The sequence below is a fragment of the Thalassophryne amazonica genome, chromosome 10 (genome assembly GCF_902500255.1).
Source record: "Thalassophryne amazonica chromosome 10, fThaAma1.1, whole genome shotgun sequence".
Lineage (NCBI taxonomy): Eukaryota > Metazoa > Chordata > Actinopteri > Batrachoidiformes > Batrachoididae > Thalassophryne > Thalassophryne amazonica.
The window spans coordinates 9,276,977-9,298,168 of NC_047112.1; the positions used below are offsets into that span (position 1 = coordinate 9,276,977).

General features: G+C 41.2%; 1 protein-coding gene across 1 annotated transcript; it reads right to left on the reverse strand.

The window, feature by feature from the left end:
- Positions 1-1,002: 1,002 nt before the first annotated feature.
- Positions 1,003-21,183, reverse strand: LOC117519463. The gene is made up of 3 exons (XM_034180805.1): positions 20,721-21,183; positions 6,867-6,920; positions 1,003-1,438 (listed from the first exon to the last, which is right to left on the reverse strand). The coding sequence occupies exons 1-3, from the start codon at positions 21,112-21,114 to the stop codon at positions 1,245-1,247; spliced, it is 642 nt and encodes a 213-aa protein (XP_034036696.1). The 5' UTR covers positions 21,115-21,183; the 3' UTR covers positions 1,003-1,244.
- Positions 21,184-21,192: the final 9 nt, after the last annotated feature.

Here is a 21,192-nt window from a genome sequence, read left to right on the forward strand (position 1 = left end):
CGTGAAAAAACTCACGCATGCGCACGAAGGTTCAAGCTTGGCTGATGCAGTCACACTTGATTTAAATCCATATGGTTTTTGAAAAAGATAAAAAGGTCCGATACTTTTCTGACAGACCTCATATGCATCTCCATGTAATGTGGAGCTGCGTCAGGAAGGTCATCCGGCGTAAAACCTGTGCCAATTCAACATGCAGATCCACCTTGGATTTGCTGTGGCGACACACAGTACTGTGCACAGTTTTAGGCATCCCAGAGTTATAATAAAAGTAGCTTTTGATGCCCCTTTTTATTGGCATTTCAACACAAAATCAGTTCCAACTTCTTCTTTGTCTTTCGGCTGTTCCCGTTAGGGGTCGCCACAGCAGATCAATCATTTCCATCTCACCCTGTCCTCTGTATCTTCCTCTGTCACACCAACAAAAGTGAATATTTGAGCTATGTTTTTATTCCATAATAATAATAATAATATTTCTGTGTAAGTGTACTGGCCAGTAGCACACAAACACAATAACAATGATCATACAATATTAAAATGATTGTTAAACACAATTACTCAAGCTTTTAGTTGTGTTTTTCTTAAAATAATTTTGAGGTCCTGCGACTTATATACCAAAAAAAAATAAAAAATAAAAAAATCACACGTAAATTAAATCCAGTTTTCATTATCATTACACAATTAATTTATTTATGAATATTTATCAGGTTTTCATCATTTTCATGATTTTATGATGCATTAAATGTGCCTAAAACATCTGCACAGTACTGTATTGTGTGTGTGTGTGTATATATATATATATATATATATATATATGTATATATATGTGTGTGTGTGTGTGTGTGTGTGTGTGTAATTCTTATTTATTTATAGCCTTTGATGATTACAAAAATCAGGTTTTTGTGCCTTTCTGTGCAAACAGATAGTTTCAGGGAATGTTTGTGTCTTGTGTCTTCACACAAAATAGATCTTCGTTGTTGCTCTGTTTATCAGCAGTTGTCACCACTGTGAGCAGTGATGTCACGATAAGCAGCTATTTGATGTTGTGATGTGTGCACAATGATGAACACTTTGGACGTTTGTCCAGAAAGCTGCAGTGTTCCTCGCCTCATCTTCCATCACGCCATCTTTCCACAGTTGTTGCTTTTCGTGGCAGAACACTCCACAGGTGTCACCCTGCAGTGGACGGGGGATTCCTCACACACTGATAAATCCACTTATACGAGATCATGTGCTTCTTGAAACAGTTAAGTTCCAGAAGGAGCCTCTGGAGGTCGCTGGTCTAAAGTCTCATCCACGATAACCGCCACCTCCTCTGGCCGATTGATGGATCTCATCTCCACCAAGTGGGGGCGCTCACGCTGCTTGCTCGCCATCCCGGTGATGCAATGTATCTTGTTTTTGTTGCAGCTGGAAACCCTCCGAGAGCCCAACGGCCAGTCTGAGGAAGAAAACAGATGCTCGATATTATAGCAGTAAGAATGATTCATTAAAGACAAACTGAGAAATCATATGTCATATTTAGTTAATTCTGTGATACCAACTGTTAAAAGGGAACAGAACATACAATTAAGGCATGCAATCGGCATGTAATGACAATAACATGATTAGGCATTGGCTAACGTTGATCCACCAGACATAAAAAAACAAGATCTTCTTGTTGAAGTAACGTCCCAGTGACCTGCCACCTGCTGAACACTGCCACCTGCTGGATGGCTGATGGATGTGAGATGAAATTTAGGTGCAAGTGTAGCTAAGACGTAGCTTATCTGCCACCTGCTGGACACGTCTGGCCTTGTTGCAGGGAATAATCTCATCATCGCAAGCATATGATGAACATTAGGAGGAGGTGTTCTGTAATTTACAGTATATGTAGCTTGAAATGAGCTTGTTTGTCAGCTTATTTTATTTCCAAAAAAATATTAAAAGTGTGACTGGGGTTCCTGGGGCTTGCTCCCCCCCCCCCCCCCCCCGAAATTTTTTTTACAAACTAGGATCCTTTTCCCTGCATTCTAAGTGAATCTGGGAAGTGAAATATTGATGGTACCCACTGTTTTAATGCATTTTTTATTATTATTTTAAACACTGGAAATCTAATGACAACAACATCTGTCCATATCTTAGTTTACCGTAAAAAAGTTGTTCTGACTGTAAATCTGTTACCGTAGAATTACCCAGCAGCCTTCATCAACCAGCCTATGTTTATGCAAGAGTTCCCCCATATTTCATCAAACCTTCAGTCAGCGACTCAAGGTGGCGGTGATGGTGTTTGAGGAGGGAGATGAAGGGTTGTAATGCCCCCCCAACCCCCAGATCCACCACTGAATTCTCTGTACTTATCCAAGGGTTGACTTTAGAGAGTTTTATAACAAACAGAGGCAAAAAGCATGACCACGTACATGCAAAAACACATGTGCACAGGTCAGTGACAAGCAGCGTCAGTATTTAAAATATGACCCGAACAAACTCCATCTGACTGGAGTGATGATGGGTTCAGCCCCCATAATTCCATTAGAGGCAAAGCACCATAAAATTGTTTCTGGAGGAGTTGTCCGCCACACACCAACGCCTCACTGTGCACTGGAGTTTTCTGGAACTAGAACACATCAATCATTGTTTCTGACTGACAGCTGTGAGTGTGATGAATAGATGGAGCAGAATTCCTCAGACTGGACCAGGCGCTGTCCAGCGGCACATTCTGTGACCGTGTGAGCAAAAAAGAAAAAAGAAAAAGGAGTTTGTTTCAGTGGAAGTTACTGTGAAGAGTCAGGGTAACTCTGATATTAAACAGGATGTTCCCGTCCAACAGATCCACATCAGTCACATCAATCAGACTGTTTCAGCGACTGTGGCCGCGCGGGTTATGATGCTGAAAATGACCACGTTACATGGTCATTTAAAAAAATGTTTGTTTGTTTGTTCCACTACTCCTCCTCAGAGCTGCTGAGGTAGATTCCCACCAAACTTGCTGTTTGCATGCAGGTTAACCCTAGAATTGCACTTAAGGAAACCGCTTTGACAGTGACCTTGACATTTGTCAAGGTCACTGGGGTCATATATATATATATATATATATATATATATATATACGTATATACACACACATTTTTCACTCCAAACGTTAAGATCAAACTGACCTACGTCAATCATTGGGGTACCTACCTACCTGTTTGTTTGCAGGAGTCTTTATCTCATAACCTTTCCCTGATTTCTACAAAACTTGATCTGTCGCTAAGGTTGAACATGGTACTGTTATGGTCCGCAAGGACTGAGTGTATATTGGACCCCAAGTATGCACGTCAGCCAGGACACTAAGAGTTGAGTGTGCAAAATGTTATGTGTCGGACGCAGGCGGAGGACCGACCAGCGTTTGAAGGACCCAGTATAAAATAAGCAGAGCACGGTACAAAGGATAACAGAATTTAATAAACATAACAGTGATGTGCAGAACAAATAAGTGTGCGGTCTGGCGAGGTGGAAAGACGGTGTGCTCCCAGCAGCACAAACGGTCCGGAGCCAGAACAGTTCGGACCCAAGGACCCCGCCGACACCCCCCAGGTGGCCGCGACCAACCGAGTCTGTGAAAGAAGAAACCATCATGTGAGTCCACCACTCCACACACAGAGAGACCACTCAAAGGTGTACATAAACAGCAAACACTTCCTGGCTTAATCACCAATCAGCTTCCCACCTTGCAGGCATGGAACACCCAGTTCAATTCTCCACTGCAGTGGAAGCTGATTAAACGACTAACATAACAGCTCAATATAATAAGGTGTGAGGGACACCACATCTACTGACTGTACTCATGTTAGTCACAAAACCTAAAGTACCTCAGGAAGTGTGCTGACAAGCGTGAGACCTCACCCCCTCCTCTTTCACAGACCATGGCATCAAACCTGGTACAGTCTCTGCATCCATGATGATGAGATGGCTCTCTAGACGACGATCTCACCCGTCTGGTCACAAGTTCGAGTCTCTGGCAAATACACAGTGTGTACTCCAGACTTAAATGCAACCATGCCCCAATCCATAAAGATGCACCACAGCTGTGAGTCCTGACGAGCTGCACATGACAAGCTTCAGGTGATCAGGGTGAGGTCCTAATAACTCAGCCACACATCCACTCAGTCCTGAACGCATGCCACCCGGAAGGAAAAACAAAAGACAGAGAACAGAAGACAGAAACAAAATGCAGCCAGGCACCCCAGCCATAAAACACAAAATCCACAAAAAGGCTTTAATTATCAAATGGTGAGCAAACAGCATAAACAGGTGCAGAGGGGGTTCCAACAAATATACAGAGTCCAACAAAACTCATGACTGAGGGAAAACAGCAGGTGCAAACGTGAGGGGAAAACCAAAAGAGCTGACAAGAAATAATGCACTTAATAACACCAGGTACTTACAGACACGAATACACAGAGGACATGAGGGCAAAGAACACTGTCTCACACGACAAACAGAAATCTAAACAGTAACCATCGACCCACAACCAAACAGTAAACAAGGAGAGACTAAAAAGACTGAACTGAAGAATATCAGGTGTGCAAACAATCAGAGACCAGAACAATCAACACACACGAACAGAATACACGGAGAAAATAATCAAACAGACAAAACTCAGAGAATAAACTAAATCCGACAACCAGGAGTGAGTAGGAAAAATAATACCAATAACCAAAACCACGGACACAGAAAAATAACAGACAGAAATAAAAGACAACCCCGGAGGTGAATAAATAAGACACAAAGAACAAAACATCAAAGAAATCAACAATACAAAAGTATCAAGACAAAACCAAGATACAGTCAAAATCTCGAATCATAAAGGAACAATAACATCAGACAGACAGAGACTGAAAGAGGTGATATGCAAGACGCACACACAAGCAGGGGACGGGGCAACCGCAGGTACACACACACACACGCAGACAGCAACAACAGAAGGTGCACACAAAGGGTTGTATGAAGGACACACACACATACTCCAGAAAAGGATGAGACACAGAACACACACGCACACAGTTTGGACTTGGAGCACACATACATGCGCGCAGGAACCAGGGAGACAGGAGCACAGACACATCCACACAGCTGATGGGAAGGACACACCCATACACACAGGAGTCACAAGGCAGGGAGGCAGACACACACGCACCCATCCACACAGCTGACAGAGGACACACAACCACCCACAGACTGGAGACAGGAGGACGTGCACACGGAGGACAGACATGCCCAAATATACAGAACAACAGCCCAACAGAAGACGAAGACGTAACATACAGACAAAACTCAAACCGGGACTAACACCCCAACACAAACAGCTGTTAAAACATTTATGATAGCAAAGGTCAAGGAATTTGAGTTTCAGCTCGATTTGACCCAAATACAGCACAGAATTAGGTGTGCAATCATTTGGGTGAACATCAAGGTCATCTGTCATGAGTCAGGGTTCACCCTGGACAGGATGCCAGTCAATCACAGGGCCACACATAGACAGACAAACACAGTCGCACCTACGGTCAATTTAGACTCACCAATCCACCTATAACCTGCATGTCTTTGGAAGTGGAAGCCGGAGAACCCGGATGGAACCCACACAAACCCCCACAAGAGAACATGCAAATTCCACACAGAAAGGACGAGGTAGGAAGCAACCGTAGGAGCGCCCCGCCCTCCCACGTCCATATCTACAATGTCTCCCAGTCAAAAATATAAATATCAGCCCCCCCCCACACACACACACACACATACACACAAAACCCCCTATGTGGGTATGTTTGTGGTTATGTCTGCCTGTGACTGGTTTATTGCTATATCAAAGGTGAAGTAACCACAGATGCTTCCGAAATCAACACCCTGGCATCGCCTGGGTAGCTGCTGGTCTCGTCATAAACAGACATTAATATATAAATAACGAATGTTTATGAGTTCAGTGATACGAATATTTAATGAAGTGAAAGATGGAACATTTCAGTTTTCACCAAATTAAATATTTGTTTCATTGAAAGAATAGAAAAACATTCATTATTTGCTTTATATAAAGACTAAAATAGATCTTTGTCATTTGATATTTTATTAATTTCTAAACAACAGAAAAGGGACTTATATTTTGGATTTTGGTGTTCCTCATCGGTGCTTAACAGTCCAACACCAGCTTTAAATTGGAGTCCAAAATTGCGATGATGTAGTCCATGATGCTGTGTACTGACTTTGTGTACCCCCCCCCCCCCCCCCCAAAAAAGACTCTGTGTAGTTTTTCAGTCGAGGAAAAAAAAAAATCACATCAGAACTTTGTCCAGCTTTTCATCCTAACAGCTCTTCATGCTTCCAGACGGCTTACAGCGTAGTGTAATAGTTTTTTTGTGTTAGAAGTATCAGCAGCGTCAACTGGCTCCTTCAAATTGTCGTCTGCCAGGAAAACAAACTCCACCATGTTTAGCTACGCCGCCCCCCAGTAGTGTGAGCGCGCGGTGGTCGGGGCGTGTACTAGCACATTTCATATAGCACCCAAAATGGCATGCTAAAAACAAACTATTCCACGGTCAATGAAACACAGCAGTGAATGGGATGAATAGTCCATGTCACGTGACATACAACCCACCAATCAAATGACAAGGATCCACTCAGCAGTTTTATAATATCCAGTAGAAGGAGGAGAATCTGTGAATCTGAGAAGATGTAAGTCCACCCACACTGTCCACATTCATGCCCAGCCTGTTAGTGTGAGGGTGAGGGCTGGCACGTCAGGAATAAAGGTGAGGAAGGAACAAAGATGGAATAAGAAGATGTGGGAATGTTACTGTGGTAAAGCTGAGTGCTTCAGAGTTTGAGCCACATGAGTTTTTTTTTTTTAGACTTACCTGGTTCACTGGCTTCACCACGGGCACCTTCAGTAACAACAGAACTGCCTCCACCTGCAGGCAGGAAAAAGGCATGTTGGAGCCACGTCCACACAAACTGTGCATAAAGACAGCAATCAGATGTAGAACATGCACACATTGCAGAAAAGGGGCCAAGAGGGTCGATACCCTGAAAAGAATCAACGCCACTTTGAACACTGGCCACACATTTTATCCAGGGGAGCCCATAATACAAACACAGGACAATGGCGGAAATATTTGACAGTTTTCCTCTCCTTATGATCCATTTTTCATTATTGTAACCCAGTCAATTAAAAGTATGCCTGGAAATGAATACTTGAGAAGTCCAGCTGTGAAGGAGAAGGTGACACCGTGCACCGGTAGAATAAACAATGATTTCGAACATCCCGTTCTCCACTATACTGACGACTGAATGTACAAACAAATAAAGGACCCAGAGTGTGCTGTGAAATGGAAAGGGCCGACACACAGCGTTTTGTTAAATCCATTGATTCCGCGGTTCAGTTTTGATCTGACATCACACAGTGACCTTGACATTTAGACGTCCTTACGAACTGCCGTCAGATGTGTGAGGGACGTCGAGCACGAGTGGAGTTTCTCTATTTTTGAAGAGCTTCCACTGAATGATACATAATGAATGAAACAATCGCTCTATTTTTAGTTCACATGTCTTTGTAGAGTGCTGACTTGACCGAATATCCACTTTATAACATGAAGCAGTGAGATATCAGGTTGATCTGCTCAACAGGTTCTGGATCCAGGCTGACTAGTTGTGACAAAAAAAAAAGTTTTACAATGCAGACAGCAATCCTGCAAATCTAATCATAAAATATTGGATATTTGGTCATCAATTGACATTTAATTTTTTTATTTTTTTGGGGGGGGGGGGGGGGGGGTGTACAGAATTCTGTATAAACTCATTGAGATTATTGTTATAATCTGAGATCTCCACATTTTTGTTAAAACCTTCCATTATTGCCCAAATTCTTTACAATTGTTAAAATACCATTAAAGGTTTTGATTTAAAGCAATTGTGGATTCTAAAGATAAAATGTTATGTTTTGACTGAATAGCAGCTGGACAGATTTCCTTCAAACCTGGTAGGAATCTTACTTGGACAGATATTGAGAGGTACAACCCTAATTCCACTGAAGTTGGGACATTGAGTAAAATGTAAATAAAAACAGAATACAATGATTTGCAAATCCTCTTCAACCTATATTCAAATGAATACACCACAAAGACAAGATATTTAATGTTCAAACTGATAAACTTTATTGTTTTGTGCAAATATTTGCTCATTTTGAAATGGATGCCTGCAACATGTTTCAAAAAAGCTGGGACAGTGGTATGTTTACCACTGTGTTACATCACCTTTCCTTCTAACAACACTCAATAAGCATTTGGGAACTGAGGACACTAATTGTGAGTGTCATGAGTGGGTATAAAAGGAGCATCCCCAAAAGTCTCAACTCTTCACGAGCAAAGATGGGGTGAGGATCACCACTTTGTGAATAACTGCATGAAAAAAAAATAGTCCAACAGTTTAAGAAGAATGTTTCTCAACGTTCAATTGCAAGGAATGTAGGGATTCCATCATCTACAGTCCATAATATAATCAGAAGATTCAGAACCAGGGTCAAAATCAATAGAACACTGCCATCTACTGGTGCCCAGACGCTCATACTGCCATGAACACTACTGACCAGTAGATGGCAGTCGAGACCGTGAAAACTTGCCAAAACAAAATTCCAAATAATCAGTGTCTGCTACATTTAAGCTGTGTGGAATTTAATAAACACAAACTGAATTTCAGACACCTTATATATATATTACTCTGGAACAAAGACAACAGACAGTGTTTGCCATAAGCAGGACTCTAAAGAGTAAACAGGAATCGATTGTAATGATTCCAATTGAAAATAATGGAGAAGCAACCTGGGCTTCTTCTGGCATTTTTACATAAAACAAACACAATAACAATGTCTATAAACCCAGAGAATATATTCACTGGAGTTTTAGGCACAATATATGCACCTGGAGACAGCATGTCCACACTAAAACCTTCAAAATTAGTGCATTACTTTAAAACTAAAACATATATCTGATATTTTCACTTTATAAAACTTCAGACATGACGTTAATTTAAATAACTTGTTCGAAATTAGTTTGGTTAAAATTTTAACCATAAGTTAAAACTGTATGTCTCTGGATGACTTGAGTGATATTGCCAGCGCATTAGTATGGGATCAAAATAAATGATTATTTCTCTCTCTCTCTGTCTTCCTTTCTTTCTTCTCCTTTTCTGTGACCAGTTCTCCTTTGCTTGCAGAGGGTAGAGCGGTTTCTCCTGTCTGATCAAATGCCAAAGTATATTCCATACTCACTCCAACTAAGGGTCACTGAGGGACTGGAACCTATCCCAGCAGTCACAGGGTGTGAGGTGGGGTTCACCCTGGACAGGACACCAGTCTGTCACAGGGTCACATACAGACAAACAAACACATTCACATATACAGACCAAACCTGTGTGTCTTTGGATGTGGGAGGAAGCCGGAGCACCCGGAGGGAACCCACACAAACACTGGGACAACATGAAAAATAGGGCACAGGTGGGAATGGATCCCATGACCTTCTTGCTGTGAGGCAACAGTCAATCAATCAATCAATCAATTTTTTTATATAGCGCCAAATCACAACAAACAGTTGCCCCAAGGCGCTTTATATTGTAAGGCAAGGCCATACAATAATTATGTAAAACCCCAACGGTCAAAACAACCCCCTGTGAGCAAGCACTTGGCTACAGTGGGAAGGAAAAACTCCCTTTTAACAGGAAGAAATCTCCAGCAGAACCAGGCTCAGGGAGGGGCAGTCTTCTGCTGGGACTGGTTGGGGCTGAGGGAGAGAACCAGGAAAAAGACATGCTGTGGAGGGGAGCAGAGATCGATCACTAATGATTAAATGCAGAGTGGTGCATACAGAGCAAAAAGAGAAAGAAACAGTGCATCATGGGAACCCCCCAGCAGTCTACGTCTATAGCAGCATAACTAAGGGATGGTTCAGGGTCACCTGATCCAGCCCTAACTATAAGCTTTAGCAAAAAGGAAAGTTTTAAGCCTAATCTTAAAAGTAGAGAGGGTGTCTGTCTCCCTGATCTGAATTGGGAGCTGGTTCCACAGGAGAGGAGCCTGAAAGCTGAAGGCTCTACCTCCCGTTCTACTCTTACAAACCCTAGGAACTACAAGTAAGCCTGCAGTCTGAGAGCGAAGCGCTCTATTGGGGTGATCCGTGGGAAGACGTTGCATCAGAATTTTGGCTCTCTGCTGGGACTGTTTACACAGAGACTGCTACCTGATGCTTTGGACTTTGAACTAACAGTCTTTTTCAAGACTTTTTTACTTTTTTACCTTTTTACTTTTTTTTACTTTTTTACTGTGCTCCAACGCCTAAGGAAGACCTCTAACGGTCGAAACATCGCGACGGAGCACTTTTATCACCTAACTTTCATCAGCGTTGGCAAGCTAACTAGCTTGCTAACGCTTTCGTTTTTAATTTTTTTAGCACTGTTGTCGTGCGTTACCTGTGCTGCTCCACAGCGTGTTTAGTCGATTTTTATTTTATTTTAGCACCGTTGTCGTGCGTTCGCTGTTGTTGTGCGTTACCTGTGCTGCTTCATGGCCTGTTTGGTGCCTTAATTAAGGCACTCCTTCTGCTGAATCACCTCTAAATTATTTACACATTATTCACTTTGTGTGTTTTTAGGAATCCGCTAGGTTGCGTAGCTACTAGCTCTTAGCCGATTTAGCATGGCGGCTTCTCCTGTCTCTCCCGTACTTTTCTGCTCTGGGTGTGAAATGTTTAGTTATTCCTCGGCCTCCTTTAGCAGTAACGGTACTTGTAATAAGTGCAGCTTATTCGTAGCTTTGGAGGCCAGGCTGGGCGAATTGGAGACTCGGCTCCGCACCGTGGAAAATTCTACAGCTAGCCAGGCCCCTGTAGTCGGTGCGGACCAAGGTAGCTTAGCCGCCGTTAGTTCCCCCCTGGCAGATCCCGGGCAGTCGGGAAAGCAGGCTGACTGGGTGACTGTGAGGAGGAAGCGTAGCCCTAAACAGAAGCCCCGTGTACACCGTCAACCCGTTCACATCTCTAACCGTTTTTCCCCACTCGACGATACACTCGCCGAGGATCAAACTCTGGTTATTGGCGACTCTGTTTTGAGAAATGTGAAGTTAGCGACACCAGCAACCATTGTCAATTGTCTTCCGGGGGCCAGAGCAGGCGACATCGAAGGACATTTGAAATTGCTGGCTAAGGCTAAGCGTAAATTTGGTAAGATTGTAATTCACGTCGGCAGTAATGACACTCGGTTACGCCAATCGGAGGTCACTAAAATTAATATTAAATCGGTGTGTAACTTTGCAAAAACAATGTCGGACTCTGTTGTTTTCTCTGGGCCCCTCCCCAATCAGACCGGGAGTGACATGTTTAGCCGCATGTTCTCCTTGAATTGCTGGCTGTCTGAGTGGTGTCCAAAAAATGAGGTGGGCTTCATAGATAATTGGCAAAGCTTCTGGGGAAAACCTGGTCTTGTTAGGAGAGACGGCATCAATCCCACTTTGGATGGAGCAGCTCTCATTTCTAGAAATCTGGCCAATTTTCTTGGATCCTCCAAACTGTGACTGTCCAGGGTTGGGACCAGGAAGCAGAGTTGTAGTCTTACACACCTCTCTGCAGCTTCTCTCCCCCTGCCATCCCCTCATTACCCCATCCCCGTAGAGACTGTGCCTGCTCCCAGACCACCAATAACCAGCAAAAATCTATTTAAGCATAAAAATTCAAAAAGAAAAAATAATATAGCACCTTCAATTGCACCACAGACTAAAACAGTTAAATGTGGTCTATTAAACATTAGGTCTCTCTCTTCTAAGTCCCTTGTTGGTAAATGATATAATAATTGATCAACGTATTGATTTATTCTGCCTTACAGAAACCTGGTTACAGCAGGATGAATATGTTTGTTTAAATGAGTCAACACCCCCGAGTCACACTAACTGTCAGAATGCTCGTAGCACGGGCCGGGGCGGAGGATTAGCAGCAATCTTCCATTCCAGCTTATTAATTAATCAAAATCCTAGACAGAGCTTTAATTCATTTGAAAGCTTGTCTCTTAGTCTTGTCCATCCAAATTGGAAGTCCCAAAAACCAGTTTTATTTGTTATTATCTATCGTCCACCTGGTCGTTACTGTGAGTTTCTCTGTGAATTTTCAGACCTTTTGTCTGACTTAGTGCTTAGCTCAGATAAGATAATTATAGTGGGCGATTTTAACATCCACACAGATGCTGAGAATGACAGCCTCAACACTGCATTTAATCTATTATTAGACTCTATTGGCTTTGCTCAAAAAGTAAATGAGTCCACCCACCACTTTAATCATATCTTAGATCTTGTTCTGACTTATGGTATGGAAATAGAAGACTTAACAGTATTCCCTGAAAACTCCCTTCTGTCTGATCATTTTTTAATAACATTTACATTTACTCTGATGGACTACCCAGCAGTAGGGAATAAGTTTCATTACACTAGAAGTCTTTCAGAAAGCGCTGTAACTAGGTTTAAGGATATGATTCCTTCTTTATGTTCTCTAATGTCATATACCAACACAGAGCAGAGTAGCTACCTAAACTCTGTAAGGGAGTTAGAGTATCTCATCAATAGTTTTACATCCTCATTGAAGACAACTTTGGATGCTGTAGCTCCTCTGAAAAAGAGAGCTTTGAATCAGAAGTGTCTGACTCCGTGGTATAACTCACAAACTCGTAGCTTAAAGCAGATAACCCGTAAGTTGGAGAGGAAATGGCGTCTCATTAATTTAGAAGATCTTCACTTAGCCTGGAAAAAGAGTTTGTTGCTCTATAAAAAAGCCCTCCGTAAAGCTAGGACATCTTTCTACTCATCACTAATTGAAGAAAATAAGAACAACCCCAGGTTTCTTTTCAGCACTGTAGCCAGGCTGACAAAGAGTCAGAGCTCTATTGAGCTGAGTATTCCATTAACTTTAACTAGTAATGACTTCATGACTTTCTTTGCTAACAAAATTTTAACTATTAGAGAAAAAATTACTCATAACCATCCCAAAGATGTATCGTTATCTTTGGCTGCTTTCAATGATGCCGGTATTTGGTTAGACTCTTTCTCTCCGATTGTTCTGTCTGAGTTATTTTCGTTAGTTACTTCATCCAAACCATCAACATGTTTATTAGACCCCATTCCTACCAGGCTGCTCAAGGAAGTCCTACCATTATTTAATGCTTCAATCTTAAATATGATCAATCTATCTTTGTTAGTTGGTTATGTACCACAGGCTTTTAAGGTGGCAGTAATTAAACCATTACTTAAAAAGCCATCACTTGACCCAGCTATCTTAGCTAATTATAGGCCAATCTCCAACCTTCCTTTTCTCTCAAAGATTCTTGAGAGGGTAGTTGTAAAACAGCTAACTGATCACCTGCAGAGGAATGGTCTATTTGAAGAGTTTCAGTCAGGTTTTAGAATTCATCATAGTACAGAAACAGCATTAGTGAAGGTTACAAATGATCTTCTTATGGCTTCGGACAGTGGACTTATCTCTGTGCTTGTTCTGTTGGACCTCAGTGCTGCTTTTGATACTGTTGACCATAAAATTTTATTACAGAGATTAGAGCATGTCATAGGTATTAAAGGCACTGCGCTGCGGTGGTTTGAATCATATTTGTCTAATAGATTACAGTTTGTTCATGTAAATGGGGAATCTTCTTCACAGACTAAAGTTAATTATGGAGTTCCACAAGGTTCTGTGCTAGAACCAATTTTATTCACTTTATACATGCTTCCCTTAGGCAGTATTATTAGACGGTATTGCTTAAATTTTCATTGTTACGCAGATGATACCCAGCTTTATCTATCCATGAAGCCAGAGGATACACACCAATTAGCTAAACTGCAGGATTGTCTTACAGACATAAAGACATGGATGACCTCTAATTTCCTGCTTTTAAACTCAGATAAAACTGAAGTTATTGTACTTGGCCCCACAAATCTTAGAAGCATGGTGTCTAACCAGATCGTTACTCTGGATGGCATTTCCCTGATCTCTAGTAATACTGTGAGAAATCTTGGAGTCATTTTTGATCAGGATATGTCATTCAAAGCGCATATTAAACAAATATGTAGGACTGCCTTTTTGCATTTACGCAATATCTCTAAAATCAGAAAGGTCTTGTCTCAGAGTGATGCTGAAAAACGAATTCATGCATTTATTTCCTCTAGGCTGGACTATTGTAATTCATTATTATCAGGTTGTCCTAAAAGTTCCCTAAAAAGCCTTCAGTTGGTTCAGAATGCTGCAGCTAGAGTACTGACGGGGACTAGCAGGAGAGAGCATATCTCACCCGTGTTGGCCTCTCTTCATTGGCTTCCTGTTAATTCTAGAATAGAATTTAAAATTCTTCTTCTTACTTATAAGGTTTTGAATAATCAGGTCCCATCTTATCTTAGGGACCTCGTAGTACCATATTACCCCATTAGAGCGCTTCGCTCTCAGACTGCGGGCTTACTTGTAGTTCCTAGGGTTTGTAAGAGTAGAATGGGAGGCAGAGCCTTCAGCTTTCAGGCTCCTCTCCTGTGGAACCAGCTCCCAATTCAGATCAGGGAGACAGATACCCTCTCTACTTTTAAGATTAGGCTTAAAACTTTCCTTTTCGCTAAGGCTTATAGTTAGGGCTGGATCGGGTGACCCTGGACCATCCCTTAGTTATGCTGCTTTAGACGTAGATTGTGGGGGGGTTCCCATGATGCACTGTTTCTTTCTCTTTTTGCTCCGTATGCATCACTCTGCATTTAATCATTAGTGATCGATCTCTGCCCCCCTTCACGGCATGTCTTTTTCCTGGTTTTTTCCCTCAGCCCCAACCAGTCTCAGCAGAAGACTGCCCCTCCCTGAGCCTGGTTCTGCTGGAGGTTTCTTCCTGTTAAAAGGGAGTTTTTCCTTCCCACTGTTGCCAAGTGCTTGCTCATAGGGGGTCGTTTTGACCGTTGGGGTTTTTCATAATTATTGTATGGCCTTGCCTTACAATATGGAGCGCCTTGGGGCAACTGTTTGTTGTGATTTGGCGCTATATAAGAAAAAAGTTGATTGATTGATTGATAGTGCTAACCACTAAGTCGCCATGCTGCCAGGTCAAAATTTAAATTTTGATATTTAGGGGGTTTTGAATACATTAAAAGTTTGAATTTTATCCGAATCTGTACAACAATCCCCATAAACTTTTATCAAAGTGTGTTTGCTTGGAGGGATTCTGACAGCTGTTTTCTGGTCTGTAAGTGTTGATTTGGACACTTTCATATGCTTGTAAATGTCATAACTGTAAAGCAGACAGCTGGATGAGGAGCTGACCTGCCAAACTATAAACTATTTAGAATCCCCCCTTCCCCTAACCATAATAACTCCCCCAGTGCCACGTCACCCCGTGCCCTCATCATGAAAAGCGACCATTTTCGTAATGCCATCACGAGCTGCTGTGTGACTGGGTTATCAAGCTGCGGAATCTGGAGATAAGAACTGGCCTCGGGGTCTATAGAGGACTGATGGTTCGATTGTTCTTTCAGTCAGAGCTGCGTCAGTCACAGTCAGTCAGAGCTGCGTGTCGTCAGAGCGAGCTGCAAAAAGTTTGTACCTGAGTTTTCAGAGGTGGTGTTTGTAGTTGCCATCTGCCACGCCGGTGTTTGCCAACCCGGACAGTGGGAATACCACCTCAACCGGCAACTTAGCCCAGCGACTGGACAGCAACAACGTCCGAGGCCCAACGTGGTGAATTCACTGAGGCCGTGCGCTGCGTCATTAGAGCCGCGCGTCACGAGTGCCACTTCCCCGAGGCCTCGTGCAGCCACCGCGGATCCATCAGCGCGGAAACACCGAGGCCGCGCGGCACCAGCACAGTGCAGATCCATCCCGGTGACAAACAACGCAGGCTGTTAACATCGGCGATCTACAAGCTGCTCATAAGCCGACCATGGGGCCTAAGAAGGTTCTGACAGCGGAGGAAGGTGACGATATTAAAAAATCTCTGGACTTTTTATCAGAGGAGATTTCTGTTGTGAAGCAGCAACTGAAATCAATCATGGATCTGGTGGAGGAGGTGAAGGCATTACGGCTCCAGAATGCCGAGAAAGACCGGCATCTGGTGCAGCTGGAAAATAGTGGCTGAATTGGAGCAGTACACCAGAATTAACGACGTCATCATCACAGGTCTTCATATCAAACCACGGTCCTACGCACGGGCGGTAACAGATGAGAGCGGAGGGGAGCCCAATGAACAGGAGGTCAGCTCTGTGGAAAAACAGGTTGCTGATTTCCTCCTATCTAAAGGTATAGAAATGGATTTAAATAACATTGAAGCGTGCCACCCTCTGCCCCGGAGAAATGACGGTGATAAACGAACCGTCATCATGAGATTCATCAACAGAAAACACAAAACAGCACTGTTAAAACAAGGAAGAAAACTGAAAGGGACAAACGTATTCATCAATGAACATCTCACCAAACGGAATGCTGACATCGCCAGGAAAGCACGCTTCTTGAAGAAACAGGGAAAAATCCAGCACACATGGACTTCAAACTGTAAAATATTCATCAAACTGAACGGATCACCAGAACAAGCAAAAGTCATGGCAATAAGGAACATCGAGGAGCTGGACAAATATGAACAATAGTGTTTCTTAAAGTGAGGATCTGGACAAATATGACCAATAAGGTATGAGGACACAAACACATCACAACACCATGACACAGACCAGAGGAACCTATTCATCTACTACCTATTGATCTACATCTGGAGACAAGAAGGATATAACTCAAAGGATTGCTGATCATGGAAAAGTAGAACTGAGAACATTTAAATACACAGACCACAATGTACTGGACTTGGAGCACGATATAGACCCGGACAATAATTTCTTCTCAAATATCAATGACAGTTGTTGCTATTATACAGATGAACAGTTTAATCGGATCATTAAAACGGATAACAAATTATCAATAATCCATTTCAACAGCAGAAGTCTATATGCAAACTTTAACAACATTAAAGAATATTTAAGTCAGTTTAAAAAAATATTTAACATAATTGCTATATCAGAAACATGGATCAATGAAGATAAAGGAATGGATTTTGAACTGGATGGATATGAATTTAATTGTGTAAACAGAAAAAATAAGAGTGGAGGAGGAGTGGCTGTGTATGTGGATAAGAACATGGATTATAAAATAGTAGACAATATGACAACTGTGATTGATAACTTATTAGAATGTATAACTATTGAAATATGTGAAGAAAAAAGCAAAAATGTATTAGTCAGCTGTATATATAGAGCACCAGGATCTAGTATTGAAACATTCACTGACTGTATGGGAAAAATGTTCTCAAAAACTAATTAAAAAACTGTGTTCATTTGTGGTGACTTAAATATTGATCTGCTCAATCCAAATAAGCATAAAATAACAGATGAATTTATCAGTATAATGTACAGTATGAGTTTATATCCAAAAATCACCAGGCCAAGCAGAATTACATCCCATAGTGCCACCTTAATTGATAATATATTCAGCAATGATATTGAGAATAACACTGTGAGTGGATTATTAATCAATGACATTAGTGATCATCTACCAGTTTTCATCGTTTATAATAGAAACCATCTGCGGAATCAGCCAGAGGAGAAAATAAAATACAGGCGAGTGCGGACAGAGGAAAACATGAACACACTAAAGAAGGATTTACAGGAGCAAAACTGGGAAAAGGTATACAGTGAAAGTGATGTTGATAGTGCATATGAAACTTTTTTACAAATATTTACATCATTATATGATAAAAATTGTCCAATTAAACAAGACTACAGAAAACAAAAAATCCAAGCTCGACCATGGATGACGAAAGGGTTACGAAATGCATGTAATAAGAAACATACACTGTATAGAGAATTCATAAAACTAAAGACTAAAGAGGCAGAAAATAGATATAAGAAATACAAAAATAGATTAACTAATATTATACGGGTATGTAGGAAGGAATATTATAGTAACATATTATATAATAACAAAAACAATATTAAAGGAATATGGGATATATTAAATAGCATTATCAAAAATGGTAATAAAAAACAGAGTTACCCTCAGTATTTCATTGATAATAATGTCAAGAAGGAAAATAAGGATGAGGTAGTCAACGGTTTTAATAATTTTTTTGTAAATATTGGACCAAGCTTGGCAGAAAAAATTCCCGATTCCCAACCTGAGGATTGGGATAATAATCTCATAGAAAGAAATCCCTGTTCAATGTTCCTCACAGCAGTGGATGGAAATGAAATTATAGACATTGTGAATAATTGTAAATATAAAACATCTACCGATTTAAATGAAATTGATATGGTGGTGGTAAAACAGGTCACTGAATGGATTGTAGAACCATTAACATACATCTGTAACTTATCATTTCAAACCGGTAAATTTCCCAATCAAATGAAAATAGCTAAGGTTGTGCCGCTGTATAAGACTGGGGATAGACACCACTTCACAAATTATAGACCTGTTTCTTTGCTTCCACAATTTTCCAAATTATTAGAAAAGTTATTCAATAATAGATTAGACAAATTCATAAATAAACATAAATTACTTACTGATAGTCAATATGGATTCAGAGCACATAGTTCAACATCACTTGCATTAATAGAATCAGTTGAGGAGATTACAAACGCCATAGACCACAAATTACATTCAGTTGGAATATTTATAGACCTTAAAAAGGCTTTTGATACAATTAATCATGACATATTAATCAATAAACTTGAACAGTATGGGATTAGGGGGTTGGTGTTGCACTGGGTGAGAAGCTACTTAAGTAACAGAAAACAGTTTGTGAAGTTGGGGGAATATACATCATCATGCTTGGACAATGCTTGTGGCGTCCCACAGGGGTCAGTATTGGGTCCAAAACTGTTTCTAATTTATATAAATGATATTGTCAATGTTTCCAAAATATTAAAATTAGTATTATTTGCAGATGACACAAGCATTTTTTGTTCAGGGGGGGATTTGCAGGAGTTACTGAGGAGGATCAGTATAGAAATGGGAAAATTGAAAATATGGTTTGACAGAAATAAATTATCATTAAACTTAAGTAAAACAAAATACATGTTATTTGGCTATTGTAATACAGACATACAGGTTCAGTTACAAGTCGAGGGGGTAGATATTGAAAGGGTACATGAAAATAAGTTTCTGGGGTGATAATAGATGATAAGATAAACTGGAAGACTCATATAAAACATATACAAAGTAAACTGTCAAGAAGCATTTCAGTTCTAAACAAAGCGAAACATATTCTGGACCACAACTCACTCCGCATTCTTTACTGCTCACTGGTTTTACCATATTTACAGTACTGTGCAGAGGTATGGGGTAATACTTATAAAGGTACAACACAATCACTATCAGTAATGCAGAAAAGAGCTATAAGAATTATTCATAATACTGGCTATAGAGATCATACAAATCCACTATTTTTACAATCCAAATTCTTAAAATTCACAGACTTGGTTCATTTTCAAACAGTACAAATTGTGTATAAAGCAATAAACAATTTACTTCCAGCAAATATTAAAAATATGTTTTTTAACAGATCAGGGGATTACAGTCTGAGGGGGAAATTTAATTTAAAGCATCAGTGGGCACGAACAACATTAAAAGGTTTCTGTATTTCTGTCTGTGGGGTGAGGATGTGGAACAGATTGGGAGTGGGGCTCAAGCAATGTCCAAGCATGAACCAGTTCAAACAGCGGTACAAAAATATGGTTTTTTCTGGGTATAGGGAGGAGGAAGGGTAATGAGGGTTAGGGTGTTTTTGTTTTTTGCTTCGGCTTGTAAATATATAGTATTTTGTATGTAAGTAGGTATGTGTAGGTGTATATTTATGTTTGTGTATATATATGTGTATATATGTATATGTGTATGTATGTTGATGTGTATATGTATGTGTATGTGTATATATATGTATATATATATATATATATTGATATCGGTTTAGGTGTGTAGGAATTTATGTGTATATGTGGCAAAGGGTATTACTGGTTGTGGGGAAGAAGGGGTAGGGATAAATAAGCTGATGCTTCACCCTACCCCTTTTCGGACATGTTGGGTACACAGTAGGAACTTTTTTGTTGTTGTCTTTACTGATCTATCTTGTAATTGTTGTTGTATCAAATGTTCGAAATAAACAGTTTTCATTCATTCATTCATTCATTCATTCATTCATGTTGAACCTCCTCAAATCACATCTGCATGTAAGAAATATTCAAAATAATAATAATATGCATTCATTCCCAGTTTCCCAGTGTATTTTTCTCACTTATGGGAACACTGCATTGATTAGATTAAAGCCCTATAAGATTAATGTTTAACAAAAATACAATATTCCTAAATCCTAATCCCAATTTACTCCAACCCCAATCCTACACCCTAATCTAATGTTCACATAATCCAAAGAAAAACAGCAACTCTGAAAGACTGAAGTGATGGTGACACTCTTTGTTCGCCATAAAAGTTCTGGCATCACGACAAAGATTCATTAATCAATCCACACGCACGCACGCGCACAGCGTGTCTACATCTTCAATTTAACCTTGACCCAGTTCCTGAACATTTAAGGTCACGCTGCGTGGAATCTTTTTTTTTTGTTTGCCTCCGCAGCCTGACTGTGACCCATAACATCACAACTACGAGAACACGCACGCACACACTTACCCACAAAGTCGTTGAGCACATCTTTGACCAGGTGTCCAACTATCGCGTACGCCACGGCCACCATCACCAGCGCCGCCATCACCAGGTACAGAACCGCTTTGGGCAGCGGGATGGGGTCCTGGCCCGGTGTCTGGTAGTCCCTGAACAGCAGGTCGCTCTCCGAGTAACCTGAGTACTGGAAGACGTGTTCCATGCCGGAGGTGTGGTCGGAGTTGAGCGGAGAGCTGCTGGCGCTCACCGCGCCGTCGGGCAGCAGCGCGGTCACCGTGGCGGCCGTCACCGTGTCCGGTGCGTCAAAACTCACCGAACCCGCTGCGCTTTTGTTCATCAGGGGAAGGATCTGCGACAGAAAGGAGTTCCAGTCCTTTATGGCACTGGTGTTGCATAGAAACATGGTTTGCCGACTCTGTTGGCAGAAAGAAAAGGTCCAAACGGCTCCGTCAGCGGTGCGCAAAAACCCACTGAAGGCGCA

Excerpts from the sequence above, each read along its gene's own strand:
- LOC117519463 (XM_034180805.1), bottom strand. The coding sequence starts at position 21,114 with ATGTTTCTATGCAACACCAGTGCCATAAAGGACTGGAACTCCTTTCTG. Across the intron at positions 6,921-20,720 it reads TGTGCTCAACGACTTTGTGG|GTGGAGGCAGTTCTGTTGTT; the intron begins GTAAGTGTGTGC and ends TCCTGCCTGCAG. Across the intron at positions 1,439-6,866 it reads TGGTGAAGCCAGTGAACCAG|ACTGGCCGTTGGGCTCTCGG; the intron begins GTAAGTCTAAAA and ends TTTCTTCCTCAG.